The sequence below is a fragment of the Microcebus murinus genome, chromosome 11, assembly GCF_040939455.1.
Source record: "Microcebus murinus isolate Inina chromosome 11, M.murinus_Inina_mat1.0, whole genome shotgun sequence".
NCBI classification, from domain to species: domain Eukaryota; kingdom Metazoa; phylum Chordata; class Mammalia; order Primates; family Cheirogaleidae; genus Microcebus; species Microcebus murinus.
In genome coordinates, this window is record NC_134114.1 from 98,607,857 (window position 1) to 98,628,968 (window position 21,112).

General features: G+C 36.1%; 1 protein-coding gene across 1 annotated transcript in view; it reads right to left on the reverse strand.

Moving 5' to 3' along the window:
- The window catches only part of FBN2 (fibrillin 2), a 284,415-nt gene that overhangs the window by 189,784 nt on the left and 73,519 nt on the right, over nt 1-21,112 (reverse strand). The window contains exon 7 of the mRNA XM_076008344.1: nt 3,897-4,022. Within this exon, the coding sequence (XP_075864459.1) occupies nt 3,897-4,022 (126 nt within the window). The remainder of the gene's footprint in view (nt 1-3,896; nt 4,023-21,112) is intronic.

Genomic DNA, 21,112 nt, shown 5'->3' on the forward strand with positions numbered 1-21,112 from the left:
AAGGGAAACTTTCCAATATAATGATGCTCTTTTCCTGCTTCCTATGCAAGCCAGGAAAGAGTAACTAGCTCCAGGAATGTTAAAGAAGGTCTGGTCTGGAAGAGGGGAGCATGTAGGGGCATCTGGCATTTACTTGTGCCTTATCCATGAGGAATAAAATTCAAATGAAAACATTTTATTTTAAAAAAGAAAAATGCTAAACAGTGTTCTGATGTACCCTTTCATGTTACATGGATGTGTTCTGCTTCCCTTCTGCATTTACATTAAATGGATATGATTCATGAATGTTTAAAAATAGTAACTGAAACAACCATCTCTTTGGATATGAAGAAATAGTTTACTCCACTGAAGAACCATCTTACCCACTGTATGACAGAATTAGGAAACTAGATTTTGGAACCTAACTGGCCCTGGAGAAATAGGACATGATTTCAGTGGGCATCATGAGAGATTTTATGAAATTTGGAACTCTAACTGAGCAAAAGGGGAAAATAACTGATTTTCCTTCAGACATACACACACAGAGAGGCAAAGAAAAAGAGAAATGTATACTCCTTCCTGCTTTGGATTCAGATTTACAGCTTGGACAGAAGTACCTGAACACGAGGGAAGAAAAGTTTCATAGGAGGGTCTCCCAGATAAATTATATAAAACAAAATAAGTCTCCATGATAAATATCAAGTCATATTTTTCAGATATTAAATTAAAAAATGAATACAGCCATGACATTTAAAAAATGTAGTATAAACAATATATGCTCAAACTTAATTTTTTGGCAGAACAAGCATTTCAGAATAAGATTTATGTTATGAAGACATCGCAATGAATGAGCAGAAGACATTTCTCTTTCTTTTAGAAGGCAAAGGTTTCTGAGAAGCATAACTTGAGACCCGAGACCTGAGAAGCATAACCTGCAGGTGACCAAAGAGGAACAAGGACATAGAAGATAAAAAAAAAAAGCCAAATTGCATTTAATGTTTATGCTCTTGGTCTCTCAATGGCAACCAGAGCAAAATCAAATTATCAAGAAAATGTAAAATAGTCAGGTGAAGGAAAAAGTCTCTTGATAAAAATCATTAGCCTCTTTTCCAATACAACTTTAAGTCTGGGCCCACATTTTACTTTCTTTTAGAACATTCAACCCAAGTTCCTAATTAATAAACACATATTTTTTGGGAGCCTACTATATACCAGAAACTGTTCTAGGCTCTGGGATACAGCACTAGACAGAGTCTGTGTCCTCAAGGACCTTATTCAAAGGTTGGAGTGAGACAGTCAACAAACAAAAAAGTATCAATAATACAATTTTAAAAAATTAATAAGCTAATTACAGTTTCTTGTTAAGGATATCACCATATTCTAATCACTCAGATGAAAAATGCTAGAGTTATCTTTCTTATTTCTGAACAGACCTAGTCACTTAAAAAAGGTTTCTTTAGAGAATTTCATTGCTGTATAAACAGAAATATAAAATGTGCTATAATAAAAACAGGAAGGGCATCACTTAAAAATAAATTTCCCAATATTACCATTTTTAAATATTCACATTGTAATTTACATAAAAAATTAAAATGCCTTATCTTTGACAGTTGATCAAAAGTAATTGCTATGGTTATATTTTTATTTAGAGTAAGCATTAAATTTATGGCAACATTTTTACAGACACTATACAATACATAAACTGACTACAATTCAAAACTTGTCACTAAGTATAGCAATAGTTTGTAGCTTTTCCAAATACATTACACTACCAATTACATTAAATAATTTTATATAAGTAAATAACACTTGCTTTTTCACATAAAAGAGCAATATTACTTAAAGAAAATCAATAATAGCCACTTTTAAGATATATCTAAATAAATGTGACTTACACACAAGGAAAGACTTCATAAAACCTTTAGATTTTAAATTCTAATCACCACTTCTTCTAATTCTGCTATTCCCCACAAATCCCAAATATTAAATTACATAATTCTTTCTTGGCAATGCTTAAATGGATCTGGCTGCCTGGGGAGGAAGTAAGGAAAGACACAAATGGACTCAGGGCTCTGGGCAGTGCCTACATGGTATCAATCACCCCCTTTCCTAAAGACTATGGGCAAGTGGTGAATAAAGAGTTGCCCTATCCTTCTTCAATCTCTGGCAGGGCTCTGTGTGTTGTTTCCATGAAATATAGAAAAGCCTCATGCCATCTTCAACTATTAAGAAATACATTGTTTGATGTGTAATAGACATGTCCCAACCACTGTAATCAGTCAGTAGCTGTGCCTTCTTACCTATAATCAAATATTATCTTTGTTCCTAAGTACATCTAGTTTGGCTATTATTCCAGAAGTAAACAGCAAACGGGAGTGACAAAAGTTTGATCAGTAGAACCAACTCAAAAAAAAGTCAGGAAGGAAAATACAAAAAGTAGCAAGGAAAGAGTAACCCAAGAATTTCTGGAGATCTCTGAATTTCTGGTCCTATTCCTGTGTTCATTCAGGTAAGTCCATTAATTTTTCCCATCTATCAAGTATTGTTTTTAATCTTTCTACTATAGGTAGATATTATTTATCAACATGTATTTAAGTAACATAAAATACTTGGGTGTTCTTATAAACAGTTTCACAGAGAATTTACTTGGTCCTTAAAATAATCAACTACATTCCATTACATTCTTTCTTAGGGTAGAGCATGAAATTAACTTGTAATAATGTAAACTGTATAAAACTATAAAAAATAATTAGGAGCTGACTACAAATAAATCAGAGCAAATGGAAAATATAGGATGATATATATACCATAGGTTTATGGGATTATGGTTTCTGGCATTGAAAAAATTGCCTATGTACCCATATTCTACCTCCTGTCTAATAAAATAGTTCATATTCTTTTTTACCTTCTATAATTACATAAATTTTGCCTCTTCCCATTTTCTTTTTTACAGAGAGGGAAAACTTTATAAGCAAGCAACAAATAATAACCCTAAATCTGCCTTTCGGCAAGGGAAAGAACAAAAGACTTAATTTGAGTTGATGATAATGCTTATGTAAAAAAAAATGAGAATAGATATACCCAATTGCCTTTAGAAAACTACCTTAGATGAAGTAAATTTATTTAACTAATAAATGAAAATATAAGCATTATATACTTCAAAACTACTAGACACATCAAAATGATTCTAAATATACACAATTGTTGAAGCTGCATATATTTAGAAGCTTCTTGAATTTTATAATTGATGATAAAGGTTTGGATCACAGATAAATATAACAAGTAAAATTTTTCTATTTGAAGAATGTGGATGGTATTTACATTTCAATATCATAATACATACTTAATAGTCTGGAAAATTATTAGTTTTGGGATATTTTTTATTTGAGCAATCTATTCTTTTGTGGTAGTTAATTTCCAAATCCTTCCTGAGTTGATTATGCTTTTGCAGAAATTTGTAAGCCAATCAAGCAACCATATTCAGTATGGCAATTAAAATATTTTATTTTATAATATATGACATGGTGTCACCTATTAATGCATCCTTTTATACATGATCCTTTATTTCACTTGGACTTCTCTCAACCTCAATTTTAATTTTTGATATAATTTCATAAACGAAATGGAAACCTACTTTATTAGGGAAAAATATAAATGGCTGCATTACTCACATTCTCAATACAACACAGCAACTGAGATAATAAACTAGATACAAAATGCTCAAAGACTCTTCCAAATCAAACCCATTAAAGCTCTAATACATAAACTATTGAAGAACTACTCTAAGGTTATACCTATATTTTCATACTAAAGAATTCTAATTATGATCAATAGTCTCCAACATTTCAAATTAAGGCATGTTTTTCTTGGATTTGAAGTCAACAATTAGGCATGTTTACCAAAGTTGAAACACTCACCTTCACATTTTTGTGTAGTTTCACTCTGCTTGTGACCAGCAGGGCATCTGCATTCAAAAGAACCCACCGTATTGATGCAGTTTCCTCCTTGGCATATTCCTGGAATAGCCTGGCATTCATCAACATCTGCAAGAAGAAAACATTTTGAACACAGATACCACTGATTTTCAGAATATCTATAAGTATTTCTTTATTATTAAGAAGAAACTCGGCTGTTCTCAAGAAAATGAAGAGGAATAAGATTCCTTTGTATGCATACATTTTAATTTATGTAAATAGTATTACGTTATGGATCTTAGTTTGTTTTTAAATGTTTTTCTCTTGGAATTTTAAGATTCATCTGTGTGGTTACATGGATAAGTTGTTGCTTGGGTCTGCTGTAGAACACTTCTTAATATGTTCACTGTCCTGATGATGGGCACCTGGTTCATCTCCTACTTCTCACCACCTCAGTGAATGATACAATGAATGTCTCCACTATGTCTCTCTGTGGAGTTGAATGGCTTTGAGGACTCAAACAGACTCTTTATCCCTTTGGGGTAGACCAAGAGCAGAATTACTGGACTGCAGGGTACATACATATCTAATATGAACAAATACTGCCCAATGATTCTTCAGAATGCCTACAACAGTCTTCACACAACTAGAAGTCTACATACCCATGCACAGCCTACACACTGCTCCTGTTCATGAAGATTCCTGTTTCCTCTTTCTTGCCAACACATGACATTATTACTACTCAATATCCTAAGTTTCTTTGGCCTAATGATTGTAAAGAAATATTAATTACTATTTTAGTTTTCTTTCCCTAATTACTAGTTACTATGCTTATTAGCTTTTGGAGTTCTTCATCTGAAAGTTGTCCATTCATATCCCTTAAACAATGTTATATTGAGGTTGTTGCCCTCTTAGTCTAAGTTTAAAATCTTTTCAGTTTTAGACATTTCAATTATCTTCTTTCTCCTTTAAACTGTCTAATAATTTCATCCATTTAGGAACAGAAATCCTTAATATGTATATAATAAAATTAATGAAACTATAATAAAGATTTTTCAAACAAATAAAGTTGAACATCTATAAGAAATGTTAATGGAAGTTCTTCAGGCAAATGAGAGTGAGATGAAAATTATAATCTATACAAAAAAAGGAAAGCAGTGGAAATAATAAATATATTGATAAATATAAAACATTTTTCTTATTTTTTAATAAACTTAAAGATGACTATTGCAAACAATAGTAATGTATTTTAAATGTTATACATACAAGTAAAAAGTATAACAACAACAGTATAATAGCATGAAAGACTGCAGAGGGAAGTGGAAGAATACTATTGTAAAGTTATTACATTATAAGTATAATGGAAAAGTACTATTTGAAAATAGACTCTAATAAGTTAAATATGTATACCCAAACACTAAAAAATAAACAGAGGTATAGTTAATAATCCAATTGTGGAGACAAAATGCAATACAACAATATACACAATTAATCTAAAAGAGGCAGGTAAAGAGAAAATGAGAAAAAAGAATAGGTGAGACTGACAAGAAAACTTAAAATACAAATTTAAACTCAATAATATTGATAATTACATGAGATGTAAGCAATACAAAAAATCCAATTAAAAAGGTTAAGATTGTTAAATTTTATTGTTAGAAAGAAAGACTCAACAAAACACCTACCTTGGAAAGTAAAAGGATGAAAAAGATATATTAAATATTCATTAATGAAAAGAAAGTTGGAGAGGGCTATATTAATACTATAAGAAGTGCTCATCAGAACAAGAAATATTGAATAAAGATGGATACTTAATAATGACAAAGGGATCAATTCATTAAGAAGACATAATAATGCTAAATATGAATACACTGATTATAAAATGTTAACTAGACCAAACAGAACTTCAGCAGGTAGAGTTGAAAAAAGAAATAGACAAATCTGCAATTATCACTGGAAATATCCATATTCCTTTCTTACTAAAGGAACAAACAGGCTGATAATCAGCAAGGATATTTAAAACTTGAACTGTATATTCCACCAACTTGTCCTAACTGACATTTATATTAGTAGAACACTCCATCCCACTTCAGCAGAAAACACATTCTTATCAAGTGCACACAAATATTTACAAGACAGACAATATTCTTAGGCCATGTAAAAAGGCTCATTAAATATAAAAGAAAATTAAAATCATCCAAAGTATGCTCTTTAAACACAACACAGTTAAACTAGAAATTATTATAATAATAGAAAACATCTGAAACATCCTCAAATATTTGGAATTAAAACAAGATGCTTTGAAATGACACATGGCTCAAAAAGAAATCGTATGAAAAATTAGAATATATTTTGAGTGAAAATAAAATGAAACCACTTTATCAAAATTTGTAGGATTTAGCTAAAAGAGTGCTTAAGAGGTAAAATGTATAGCACTGAAATGCTTATATTACAGAAAAAAACAGTTCTTAAATCAGTAATCTAAGTTTCCATATTAAGAAATTTAGGGGAGGATTAAGATGGCAGACCAGAAACACCGCCAGACAAAGTGTCTCTGCAGAAAAGACAGATTCTAGCAGAAATTAGAAAAAAGAAGCAAGAAGACAAGCATACAGCGGATGAGGGCCGGAAGGAAGGGTACCTGAGACCCCGGGAGACTCCACGGGAGGAGGCTACGGAGGAGAACTGGAAGCTGAGACCGCCGGAGCAGCCCAGAGACCAGCGGGAAGGGTGGATGGATTTGCCGATTCCCCTCTGGGACAGCTGGTGGGCTCCCCAGCGGGTGGAGAGACCTGCGGACACCAGCCCAGAGACGGCTGCCACCAGCTAGCGGTGAGCCTGTAGCAGACGAGGCACCAGGCTCCCAACACCCTCCCGGCACCTCCGTGTGCACAGACCCAAGCTGCGCGGCAGACGCCATATTGCCTCCTTCTCCCCTCCCCCGACCCTACCCGTGGCTGCCCAGAGAGACAATACAGCCACCAGCCGGAGGCACCTCCAGGGAACAGGACCTTCCCTTTTGGGACCCTATAGCTGACTAAGGGGACTCAGACAGTGAGCTTCCTACCCGCCAGCCCTCCCAGGTGCTGCTGGCACGGTGTTCCCAGGAGAACAGGGCAGACCCTGAGGCTGAGAGACATAGACCCAGCTTGGGCTCCCTGTGGGTAAATTGGGACTGGCACTCCTCTCCCTGGTGGGGATACAGTTTGAACTCTGAGACCCACAGGTCAGACCTGCAGACCAGATCCCGTGCACCCAGGTCTCGCATTGCCCCGGGCACAGAAGGAATATACGGGAACAGCCTACTGAGGTGTGTGTCCCTTCAGGGGCAGATCAGCCTCCTAGAGGGCAACCCTACTCCCAAAAGGAGGCCATATGCCCAGCCCAGGTGGCGTTCCTGCCTAGGGAACCTCTCCGCCGGCATCACAGTCAGGGGAAGCCTGGTGGCGTGTGGTCTGGCCTGCTGGCAGAGGCCCAGGAGTAGCTGCGGAGTTGGGGAGGGTGGAAAGAAGCAAAGCCCGGTCCAGACTGCAGGTCTCAGACAGCCCCACCCCCACATACAGACTTTCTGGCTGAGCGGGGCCATTCCAGCCCCTCCCTGACAGCTTTTCCTGGAAGCAGAGAACAGAACTCTGACCCCTGCTAACGACATTGGTGGTGCCTGCGGGCAGGCTTACCCAACCCAGCTCCGCCCAGACTTTCTCCTAGACCAGCCTTCACTGAAGGGGAGAAAAGGACACACCTGAAAGTCCCAGGGCCCCACCGACCACCGGAGGCACTAGAGTTCTGTCTACAGGAACAAGAGCTGAAAACAGGACACAAAAACAGCAGTGTAGCCTGTTCCTCCAAGCAAGCACGACCTACTGACAGGGAGGACATCCTGCACAGCATTTTCATGGCACCTACTGACTCATTATACAGGGAGTGGTCGAATCTCACCCACAGACACCACCTACCAACTAAGAAACTAAACAAGGCATGTCAATACCCAAAAAAAAACCTAAAGGAAAGAAACAACAACTTATTGACATGGGAAGAAATCAGCGAAGGAACTCAGGAAATATGAAGAACCAAACAGAAAACACACCCCCAAAGAGGAGCACCAGCCCCCTAGAAACGGACACCAACCAAAATCAGGCAACCAAAATGACAGAAGAGGAGTTTCTCTTATGTGGATCATAAGAACACTTACCAACCTGCAAGAACAACTCAATAACCAACACAAAGAAACCACAAAAAGCCTCCAGGACCTACAAAAAAAGTTCACTAAAGAAATAGACACAATGAAGAAAAGTTTAACCAAACTCCTAGAAATGAAGAATCAACTCAGGGAACTACAAAATACAGTGGAGAGTCTCAAGAACAGGGTAGATCAAACAGAAGACAGAATCTCAGAGATGGAAGATAACACCCTCCAACTAAATAAAACCGTCACAGAGAGAGCAGAGAAACAAGAGAAAAGAGCAAAGTCTACAAGACATGTGGAATTATGTAAAGAAACCTAATGTGAGGGTCATAGGGATACCAGAAAGGGAAGAAGACAACACTCAAGGCTTGGACAAGCTGTTTGAAGATATAATAGAGGAAAATTTCCCAGGCCTTGCTCAAAATCTCAATATACAAGTTCAAGAAGCTCAGAGGACCCCTGGGAGATTCAATGCAAACAGGAAGATATCACGACATGCAGTCATCTGATTGACTAAAATATCAACTAAAGAGGCCCTTCTAAGAGCTGTAAGATGAAAGAAGCAAGTGACATACAAGGGAAAGCCAATTCGAATAACACCAGACTTCTCTAATGAGACTTTACAAGCAAGGAGAGACTGGGGCCCCATTCTCACTCTTCTCAAACAAAACAATGCCCAGCCTAGAACCTTATTCCCTGCAAAACTAAGCTTCATATACAAAGGAGAAATAAAGACATTCTCAGACAAGCAAAGTCTCAGAGAATTCACCAAGACAAGACCAGCCCTACAAGAAGTACTCAAAACAGTGTTACACACGGAACACCATAATAAAAACTCACGAATATAAAAACAACCAAAACCCAAAGATTAAAGGCCAGATAATAAAATGGATCAAGAGAGAAATCAAAGCAACAACATCCAACCCAACAGAATGAACAATAATCTACCTTACCTATCAGTTCTCTCAACAAATGTGAATGGCTTAAACTCTCCACTCAAGAGACATAGGCTGGCTGAATGGATAAGAAAATACAGGCCAAGTATATGCTGTCTTCAGGAAACACATCTAACCTGCAAGGATGCATATAGACTAAAAGTAAAAGAGTGGAGATCAGTATTCCAGGCAAGTGGAAGCCAAAAGAAGGCTGGCGTGGCAGTTCTAATTTCAGATGATTTAGTTTTTAAACCAACAAAAGTAGTGAAAGACAAAGAGGGTCATTATATAATGGTGAAGGGAACAGTTAAACAAGAAGAGATAACAATTTTAAATATATATGCACCCAAATTAGGTGTACCCAGTTTCATAAAGCAAACCTTACTAGATCTAAGCAAATTGATTAATAGCAACTCCATAATGACCGGAGATTTCAACACCCCACTGACGGCACGAGACAGATCCTCCAATTAGAAAATTAACAAAGAAATAATGGACTTAAACAAAACTCTGGAACAATTGGGTCTAACTGACGTCTACAGGACATTCTACCCAAAATCCACTGAATATACGTTCTTCTCATCAGGTCACGGGACATTCTCTAAGATTGACCATATCCTAGGACACAAAGTAAATCTCAAATATTTAAAAAAATAGAAATCATACCATGTACCTTCTCAAAACACAGTGGAATAGAAGTAGAAATGAACCCTAACAGAAACTCACATTTCTACACAAAAACTTGGAAATTAAACCTCTTACTAAATGATTACTTCATAAATGAAGAAATCAAGATGGAAATTTAAAAATTCTATGAAGAAAATGACAATGGAGAGACAAGTTATCAAATCCTCTGTGACACAGCTAAAGCAGTTCTGACAGGAAAGTTTATCTCCATAAATGCCTATAACCAAATGACAAAAAGATCACAAATAGACAATCTAACGAAACGACTCAAGGAGCTAGAAAAAGAAGAATAGACCAACCCCAAACCCAGCAGAAGAAGTGAAATCAACAAGATCAAATCAAAACTAAATGAAATTGAAAACAGGGAAGCTATTCAGGAGATCAATAAAACAAAAAGTTGGTTCTTTGAAAAAATAAACAAAATTGACACGCCATTGGCTAAGCTAACGAAAAGCAGAAAAGAGAAATCTCTAATAAGCTCCATCAGGAACTAAAAAGTAGATGTCACAACTGATCCCAAAGAGATACAAGATATAATTTATGAATACTACAAAAATCTTTATGCACACAAACTGGAAAATCTGGAGGAAATGGACAAATTTCTAGAAACACACAGCCTCCCTAGGCTCAACCAGGAAGAAATAGATTTCCTGAACAGACCAATCTCAAGAGCTGAAATAGAAACAGCAATTAAAAATCTCCCTAAAAAGGAAAGTCCCGGGCCAGATGGTTTCACACTCAAATTTTACCACACTTACAAAGAAGAACTAGTACCTATCTTGCAGAAACTATTCCACAACATCGAGAAGAACAGAAACCTCCCCGACACCTTTTATGAAGCAAATATTACTCTCATACCAAAACCAGGAAAGGATGCAAAAAAAAAAAGAAAACTACAGACCAATATCCCTAATGAATATAGATGCAAAAATTTTCAACAAAATCTTAGCTAACCGAATCCAGACACTTATCAAAAAAATAATCCATCACGACCAAGTGGGCTTCATCCCAGGGATGCAGGGATGGTTCAACATATGTAAATCTAATTATGCAATTCACCACATAAACAGAAGCAAAAACAAAGACCACATGATTCCTCCAATAGATACAGAAAAAGCTTTTGACAAAATTCAACGCCCTTTCATGATACGAACACTTAAGAAAATAGGCATAGAAGGGACATACCTAAAAATGATACAAGCCATATATGACAGACCCATAGCCAGCATCATACTGAATGGGGAAAAATTGAAATCATTCCCACTTAGAACTGGAACCAGACAAGGCTGCCCACTATCTCCACTTCTGTTCAATATAGTGCTGGATGTCTTGGCTACAGCAATCAGACAGGAAAATGGAATTAAAGGTATTCAAAAGGGGCAGAAGAGATCAAACTTTCACTGTTTGCTGATGATATGATATTATATCTAGAAAACCCCAAAGATTCAACCAAGAAACTCCTGGAACTGATCAATGAATTTAGTAAAGTCTCAGGATACAAAATTAATACACAGAAATCAGAGGCATTCATATACACCAACAACAATCAAATTGAGAACCAAATCAAAGACTCAATTCCCTTCACAATACCAACAAAGAAATTAAAGTACCTAGGAGTATACTTAACCAAGGAGGTAAAAGACCTCTATAGGGAGAACTATGAAACACTGAGGAAGGAAATAGCAGAGGATGTAAACAGATGGAAATCCATACCATGCTTGTGGATCAGCAGACTCAATATCATCAAAATGTCTATACTACCCAAACTGATCTACAGATTCAATGCAATACCTATTAAAATCCCATCAGCATTCTTCACAGATATAGAAAAAATAATTTTACGCTTCGTATGGAACCAAAGAATACCCCGAATATCAAAAGCAATTCTAGGCAACAAAAACAAAATGGGAGGCATTCATATGCCAGATATCAAACTATACTACAAAGCTGTAGTAATTAAATCAATATGGTATTGGCACAAAAATAGGAACACTGACCAGTGGAACAGATGTGAGAATCCTGATATAAAACCATCCTCATATAGCCATCTAATCTTTGACAAAGCAGACAAAAACATACACTGGGGAAAAGAATCCCTTTTCAATAAATGGTGCTGGGAAAACTGGATAGCCACCTGTAGAAGGCTAAAACAGGACCCACACCTTTCACCTCTCACAAAAACCAACTCACGCTGGATAACAGACTTAAACCTAAGGTATGAAACTATTAGAACTCTGGAGGAAAAAGTTGGAAACACTCTCCTAGACATCGGCCTAGGCAAAGAGTTTATGAAGAAGTCCCCAAAGGCAATCACAGCAGCAACAAAAATAAATAAATGGGACATGATCAAACTACAAAGCTTCTGCACAGCCAAAGAAATAGTCATGAAAGTAAACAGACAACCTACAGAATGGGAGAAAATTTTTGCATCTTATGCATCCAATAAGGGACTGATAACTAGAATATACTTAGAACTCAGGAAAATCAGCAAGAAATAATCAAATAACCCTATTAAAAAGTGGACAAAGGACTTGAACAGAAACTTTTCTAAAGAAGACAAGAATGGCCAACAAACATATGAAAAATGCTCAACATCTCTTATCATCAGGGAAATGCAAATAAAAACCACAATGAGATATCACTTAACTCCAGTGAGACTGGCCTTTATCAAAAAGTCTCCAAACAATAAATGCTGGCGTGGATGCGGAGAGAGAGGAACACTCCTACACTGCTGGTGGGACTGCAAACTAGTTCAACCTCTGTGGAAAGCAATATGGAGATACCTTAAAGCGATACAAGTGAATCTACCATTTGATCCAGCAATCCCATTGCTGAGCATCTACCCAAATGATCCAATGACACTCTACAAAAAAGACACCTGCACTCGAATGTTTATAGCAGCAGAATTCATAACTGCAAGGCTGTGGAAACAGCCCAAGTGCCCATCAATCCAAGAATGGATTAATAAAATGTGGTATATGTATACCATGGAGTACTATTCAGCTCTAAGAAACAATGGTGATATAGCACATCTTATATTTTCCTGGTTAGAGCTGGAACCCATACTATTAAGTGAAGTTTCCCAAGAATGGAAAAACAAGCACCACATATACTCACCAGCCAATTGGTATTACCTGAGCAGCACCTACGTGGACACATAGGTACTACAGTAATAGGGTATTGGACAGGTGGGAGAGGAGGGGGGCGGGTATATACATATATAATGAGTGAGTTGTGCACCATCTGGGGGATGGTCATGCTGGAGACTCAGACTTGTGTGTGGGGGGGAAATGGGCATTTATTGAAACCTTAGAATCTGTACCCCCATAATATGCCGAAATAAAAAAAAAAGAATGATCAGACGCAGAAAAAAAAAAGAAATTTAAAAAAAGAAAAGCAAATTAAACTTAACATAAATAGTAGAAAGAAAAATGAAAAATGATAAAATATGAAACAAACAATAGAGAGAATCAATGACCACAAAATGTGGCTTTGGAAATTTAAGGAAAATTGATAGATTTCTATCAAAACTAACCAAGGAAAAAATGAGAGAAAAGGAATGAATAACAAATATAAGGAATGAGAGTGAGTACATCACTATAGATTCTATACAGATTAAAAATATCAAAGAAAATAGTTTGAACAACCTTATGTCGTTAAATTCAGTAGTTAAGATAAAATGCACAAATTCCTTAAAAGGCACAAATACCAGGGCTCACTGGAGCAAGAACAGACAAACTTAATAGAACTACATCTATTAAAGAAATTTAATTCTAACTTTGAAATCTTCACAGAAAGAAAACTTCATGCCTAGGTGGCTGTACTGTTAATAATTCTTGTAAACATTTACCAAAGAAATAATATCAACTGTACACAAATTCTCATAAAAAAGAGAGGAGGAGACATTTTTCTATCCATTTTATTGGGCCAGCATTATTCTAACACCAAAACCAGACAAAGACATTACAAGAAAAAAAAAAAAAAAAAAAAAAATAGAGTAACATCTCTCCGGAATAGGCACATGAAAATTCTTTAAAATTTTTAAGAAGTCCATTTTGGCAACATATAAAAAAGTTAGTACATCATGACGGAGTGGGGTTTATCCAAGGAATTAAGATTTTCATTTTAACATTCAAGCATCAATCACTATTAATTTCATTATATTGACAGATTTAGAAAGAGAAAGTATATGATCGTTTCATAGCTATGGAAAAAGCAAGTGACAGAATTCAACACTCAAACAGGATTTTAAAACTCTCAGTAAACCAGGAACACTTGGGAATTTCTTCAATCTAATAAAAGGAATGTCTGAAAAACTACAGCTAACATAGAGGATCTGGAAAAATCCTTTTGATGAAGTTTTTGAATCTTCAATTATATATCTATAATTCAGCACATTTATATAATATATTTATATTTATATAATATAATCTCTAATTCAGCAGATTTTTATAATAAGTACTCCACACAAAAATAAATATAGTAGGCAAGTCTATGCGCGTTTGGCCGAGAAAGTGGGCCCTGGCTGTGGCGCCTCCGAGTGACGTGACGCGGTGTGACGCCCCCGAGTGACGTGAGGCGGCCCGCAGCGGCCTGAGCGCCTGGGGGATGGGAGGGCCGCGAGGAGGGCAGGGACTGGCCGCACAGGTCCAGGCCCCCGGCGTAGCCATGGCGCCAGCGGGGCAACCCTGCCTGGCCCTGACAGAGACCCACAAAGGTCCTAGGCCGAAGGGAGCGGGGCCGGAAGAGAGCGGAGAACGGCGCCGCGTGGGCCATCGCAGTTGTCCTCGTTCCCGCAGATACTGCTATTGGAAGAGAGAAGGGACATGTCACACTGGCCACGCGGAACGCCCGCCACCCTTTGGGAAGGCTGGCTGGCCGCTCACAGAAGGCCGTGTATGTAACATGAAAAGCTGCTCTCAACTTCCCCCTGACCTTTTAAAAGAAACGTTTGCTACCATGTTTCCCCGAAAATCAGACAGGGTCTTACATTTATTTTTCCTCAAGAAGACACCTTAGGGCTTATTTTCAGGGGATGTGTTATTTTTTTTAAGTACCGTACAACAATCTACAGTTATTCAAATATAGTTAAGTCGTCTTCTTCTGGAACATCATCATAACTCTCCAAACCCCGAGTTCCATCCTGAATGTCTTCCCACTCTGTTTCCTTTAGAACCATTGGCTCCAATCTCTCATGCCGAGCCATAGAGCTCTCATGGGGCAGATGACAAGGGCTGCTCTTCTTTCCTGCTCTGTGATGAAATGCATGGGTTGTGCAGATGCCCTGGGCAGCCACGCTGTCACTAGGTCTTATTTTGGGGGTAGGGCTTCTATTGCACACATGCTTAGAAATCCTGCTAGGGCTTATTTTATGCGAAGGGCTTATTTTCTGGGAAACATGGTACATCTAGCCCTTCTAGGTGTAAAGAGGTTGCCAATCTACCATAGAGTTAGAAAATCATTAATTTTGTAAATGCCCGTTAAAAAAAAATCACAGAAAAAACTGTCTTCTGGAAATGACTTCTTGAAATGGAGCTGTTAGACCCCCTCTAGAAGCGACACCCACCCACACTTTTTCGGGGGCTAGAGGACATGGAGTGGAAGACCTTGGGAAGGAAGGGAAGATCTGCTGCCAGACTGGCCGTACTTGGAAAACACTTCCATATTATAGCCATTGTTCTGTGGGTGCATTTTATTCCTTACTACTGAATATACAGTGAACAAAACTACTCTTTTTAAATATCTATTATTTCTAGATGTTCTGAAGTGCCCGACATGTTAAAAGTAGAAGTAGTAATGCCTTTCGTAAATACCTTTTTGTTAAAGTTCATATGAAATTTTGGGGGGGAATGGCCAAACCACCTCTTGAGTAGCACACTTTGTGTTTGTGCAGGGGTTCAGAGCAGGAGCGGGGAGAAGGAAGAGCTCAAGGCCAGTGCACTTACAGTGAGGCAAGATTAATCATTCATCCTATGTCTGTGTATTTTGTTTTACTTATCTGTGTATATAAAGGACAAACCAGTCCTAATTTACATCTAGCCTTTCTAGATGTTAAAGTGGTTGCCAGTGTATGACAAAAGTAGAGTTAGTAAACTGATATATTTTGTACATTTTGCTTTAACTCCTAGAAAAGACTGTGTTCTGAAAATTTGAGCATTAAAGCCCATTGGCTAGGTGGAGTAGGAAAGTGTTCTAGGCAAGAATGTTCTTATATTTCTAAGACACTTTCAAATTATAACTATTGGTACATGTGTGCAGTTTATTCAAGACTGCTGTGTATAAAATGGACAAATTAAGTTCTTACCTGAAACATCTTATCTCTCCAGATGTTTAGAAGTGCCCAACATTTGTTAAATGTAGAGGTAGTAAAATATCACTTTGCAAATATCTTTCTTCTAAAATTCATAGGAAGTAGAATTGTTAAACTACTTCTGTGAGCAATACAGTACCATCTATACTTTCTAATAGTTTGAAGGAGGTGGGAGGCAAGGAATTGCAAAAGGTAATATGCGTGTTCATACTTGGACATTTTCAGATATCATTTTTATTATGTTTTCTGCATTTTTTCTGTATGTATATAGTATATAAAATGGACAAATGAGTCCTAATTTTGTAATATCTAGTCTCTAGATGTCACCAGGGTATGACTAAGTACTTAGTAAAATTAGCACATTTTGTACACTTTGTGTTGAAATTCATAGGAAAGCTTGTCCTCTGCAGATGACTTTTGAGTAAAATTTGTTCAACCAACTCTAGGCATTACACATACCTGTACTTTTCCACTGGATTGAAAGCAGAGAGAAGGAAATGAGGAGGGAATGGTTCAAGGCCAAAATGGTCATATTTAGAAGATACCTCAGATTATAACCATTGCTATATGTGTGCAATTTTATTTAACAGTTTTGTGTACATAGTGGACAAGTTTTTATATGAAATATATGATATATCTGGATATATGAAATATCTGGACAAATGAGTCCCAATTTTATAAAATCTAGTTTCTAGAGATTAAAGAGGTTGCCAATGTATGGCAAAAGTAGCTGGTAAATTAATATTTTGTACACTTTGTGTTAAAATCATAGAAAGTCTGTCTTCTGAAAAAGACTATTGGAAGTGAAATGATAACATCAACTCTATTATATGTGACAACATGTGCCTGTGTCCACCAGGTTGGTAGTGAAGAAGAGTTGAAAGAAATGAAGGATTCTAGACCAGAATGCTCCTATTAGAAAACACTTTCAGATATAACCAGTTAAAAGTATATAGTTTCTTCAACACTACCATGTATATAGTGGACAACTTAAGTCCTTATTTGAAACATCTAATCTTTCTAAAGAGGTTGCCAGTGTATGACAAAAGTAGAGTTATTAAACTAATACACTGAGTGGACTTTGTGTTAAAATTCATAGGAAAGACTGTTCTTAAAAACACTTATGGGAGTGAAATTGTTAAAATCACCTCTAAGCATTCCAGATGCTTGGACCTGTCCACTGTGTTGATTGAGGTGGGAAGGGGAAGGGTTTTAGGCCAGAATGTTCCTATTTAGAAGACACTTTGAAATTACAGCTTTTGTTAGGAGTGTACTCTGTTTATTTAATGCTACTGTGTATAGTGGGAAAAAAACTTTAGTCCTATTTGAAACATCTAGTCTTTCTAGATGTTTAAAAGTGCATGACATATATTAAAAGTAGAAGGCTAAAGTAATACCCCTTAAGTGTTTTGTGTTATTTCATAGAAGTGGCTGCATTTTGAGAATGGAAGTGTTAAACCTGATGTCTTGGAGAGTATGCTGACTGTCATGGGGGGTGGGGGCACGGGGGCGGGGGGAGGATTTATGCAGAGAAGGGTTCTGTGCCCATGAGTTAGATTAGTTCAGATTGCCTAACCATTGTTTTGTATGTGTTCTAGTTAATATTAGTGTGTATTAAAGGCTAAACAAGTCCTAATTCTCAAAGTATGTTAAAAGTAGAGGTAGCAAAATAATCCCTTTATAAATGTTCTTTTGTTATGTTAGTTTTTATGAAGGACTGTCTTCTTTGAGTGACCTTCCTTAATCCACCTCCTGCTGGATGTAGTCCTGTACTTAGTCAGTGGAGTAGGGGAAGAGGGAGAAGCGGAAGGATGAAAGGCAAGGCTCTTTGCTACTATCTCCATATCTAGAAGATGGTTTTAGTTTATAACTATAGGTCTATGTGTGCATTTTTATTAAAGTATCTGTGTTTACTGTGGACAAAGTTCATTATTTTGCAACATTGAAGCTTTGGAGATGTCCTGAGGTGACAATGTATGATAAAAAGTAGAACCAGTGAATCAGCCATTTAGTGAGTATCTTTTTGTTACAGTGCATAGAAAAGATTCACCTTGGATGTGGAATTGTTAACCTCTGAGCAGTGTGTAACAGGATTTGTTTGTTAAGTTGGCAGTGAGGGGAAGAAGGAAGTATGAAAGAGGAGATGTATGCAGATATGTTCATATTGACATTTTGATGGTAGCCACTGATGTGTGTGCATCTCTTTTGGCTGTATTATGAGAATACATTAAGTATTTCAGTGGAAACATACCGTATTACTAATATTTTAAGGGTATCTATCAGATAATGAATTATCTTAGAAACATTACACTTAATGTACTCTGTTGCTTTATGTTTGATTTTAAACTGAGCATTAAGGGAATGCAGTATTTTAATCAAAACTCTGCCAATACTTTTACCTAGAGGCCTATTGCTGTTTTTGTCTTGTATGAAATTTTTGTCCCAAGAAAGGCAGGATTACATTTGTTCCTAACAGATTGAGTTGGTGTGTATTCTTGGTAACAAACTACTCTTATAGTTTTGAGAGTATGGATTGGTAAATATTCACGATATGTGAAAAAAGCATGATACATACTGTACAATTTCAATCCCATAAAATTGGATGTTGTGTATAAATACTCCAGACCTGCAAGGACACATCGAATTATAAACTGCTTGTAATTGTGGATGACTTTGTTCCTTGCTTTTTGTGTTTCCCAGTTTCCTATACTGCATATAACAACTTTAGGAAAAAAAGTTATTTAAAAAAGTGTAAATTTATGCAAATTTATTATTATCTATCAAAGTTACAGGCTAACACAGATTTATTAATGTTATATATTTAATTAGAAAATAACATACCCCACTGTAACAAATGTTAAAGAAAAATAGGAAATATAAAAAATAACCATTTATATGTTAGTAATCTATTCTTTTAGATTTTTATTCACATATACATTCAGAGAATGGTGGTATATTAACAAGAATGAGATCATATTATATATCTTGTTCTGCATCTCAAGTTTTTTTCATTAAAAAATATTTCGTGGATACATTTCTGTGTCAGCATATGTCAGTTTACCCTATTTTTTTTTGGTAAGCCCGCAAGCTTGGAGTATCTGTGTAAATTAGAGAATTCAAGCCTATAAGAAAGCTTAGCATCTTCGTTATTTCTTCTTCCTTTAGCTATGTCTATAAAACTAATTACAACAGTCAAAAGTATTTTTACACTGAAATTAAAGTAGATTTCAGGGTCTTATTAAAGGATATCTGATCCCAAAAAAATCAACTAGAATGAAATATGTGGCAAAAAGTTTATATACTGAACAGTTTAATTCAAAACATTTCTAACCTCATTATTTTAAAATGTACTACATTCCCACCTTCATTACAGTGTGGTATAAAACATCTCTAGAAACTTCTTTTCCTGGCAGATAAATCAGAGAAAGAATATCATGGTATAAGCTGAGAAATGAGGCCAAACCTATAAATCCCTTAATACTATTCATAAAATCTTATACTATGTATTTACTGTAGTAAATTCAGTAATTTTTCAAATCTGACATTACAGGGTTTATTTTGTAATTGCCTACAAAGTATTTTCTAGAAGGAAAAAGAAAACCTTTATTTTTGAAGTCTCCTAGACTGTGCAGTTACACAGAATTAATTTATTTTAGGTAGATAAAGTTAGTAGTTTAAAAATGAGATTTTAAAGAAATCATATAGAAATAATCATCTTGGACCTAGAAACCTGCAGAAGTGCTCTCAATAAAAAAAAACAACGCAAGCCTCAAACCTTCAAACTATGCAAGAGTTTTGACATCTGCAAAGTCCTAGCATAAGCAACTACTAAGGACTAATTCTCCGCCGACCACACTGTATAGATTTCCCTTTGTTCATCCCTTCAATTCAAGGCACAAACTTATTATTTCTTTAAATGTTGAATTACTTAAAATCACATGTAAGGATTTTATAGAAGAAATTTAAATCTTTTGGAACTTAACTCTTATATAATAACCTCAGTCCATATCTATTAAGGTTATAAATAATGTAATAAAACAATAATAATTCTAGTTTATAACCTCATTTATTCTCTAGTTTCTCCAAGTAAACTTGCCCTAAAAGATTAAATGTATTTTATTATATAAATTAGTGTTAGACAGTATATCATTTTTAGTTCAGTCAAACTATGGAAAAATATGTGCAGTAGCATAGCCATATAAAAATGGTTTGTTTAATTTATATGTGTGGGAACCAAGGACTATAGAAATTATTACTATATTTGATAGTGTTTTTTTTTTATCTTTTCCTGTGTCCAAATGAAATCCATTTTTAAAATGGAAGCTCTTATTTCTATACTCTGTATATACTCAGGCATAATATTTTTATTTGTATAAAAATAAATATCAAACTTTAAGTACAGCAATTGAAAAATAGGTCTGTATTTGGAATCTGAGAAATATGTGGTATCTTGGCAATTATTCAATATGGTTTGATTCAGCCAGAATACCTACTCATGTATGATACACTAAATTCATCAAAACAAGCTAATATTGGTGACTTACTATCTGCAGGACTCTGAACTTATAATAAAACAAACAGAGCACGGTTCTATCACAGTATTTCTTATCTCAACAAGTGTCATCGTAATTTTCCATAATTTTCCAGCTGTTAAAGTCAGAAATGTGGGAGATAAATGTGGTATTTTCCTCTCACTTATCTCACATCATTCCATCAGCAACAATTGCTTACCACCCAAACATCTCAACTCTCCCCTCTGCCACTAACATGGTCTCAGCTTTCATGATCTATCATGTGGACTACTGCAGGAACCTTATAACTGGCTTCTTGGCTTCCACTCTGGCCTCCCTATAACTGATTTTCTACAGAGCAACTAAAGTAATCCTATTTAAATATATATCAACTCAAGTACATACTGTTTCCTCAGAAGTTTACAGATATTGCCACGCTGTTTTCTGGTCTATGAGTCGTTCTAGAGAAGTCTGAGACAAGTTGGGATATTACCTTATTTAAAAAAATAAAACGCAAAACAAACAGACAAAAAACCCTGCTTACTCTACCATATTCTGCCTGTGGGATTCTCATTATCTTCTCTTTCTATTGA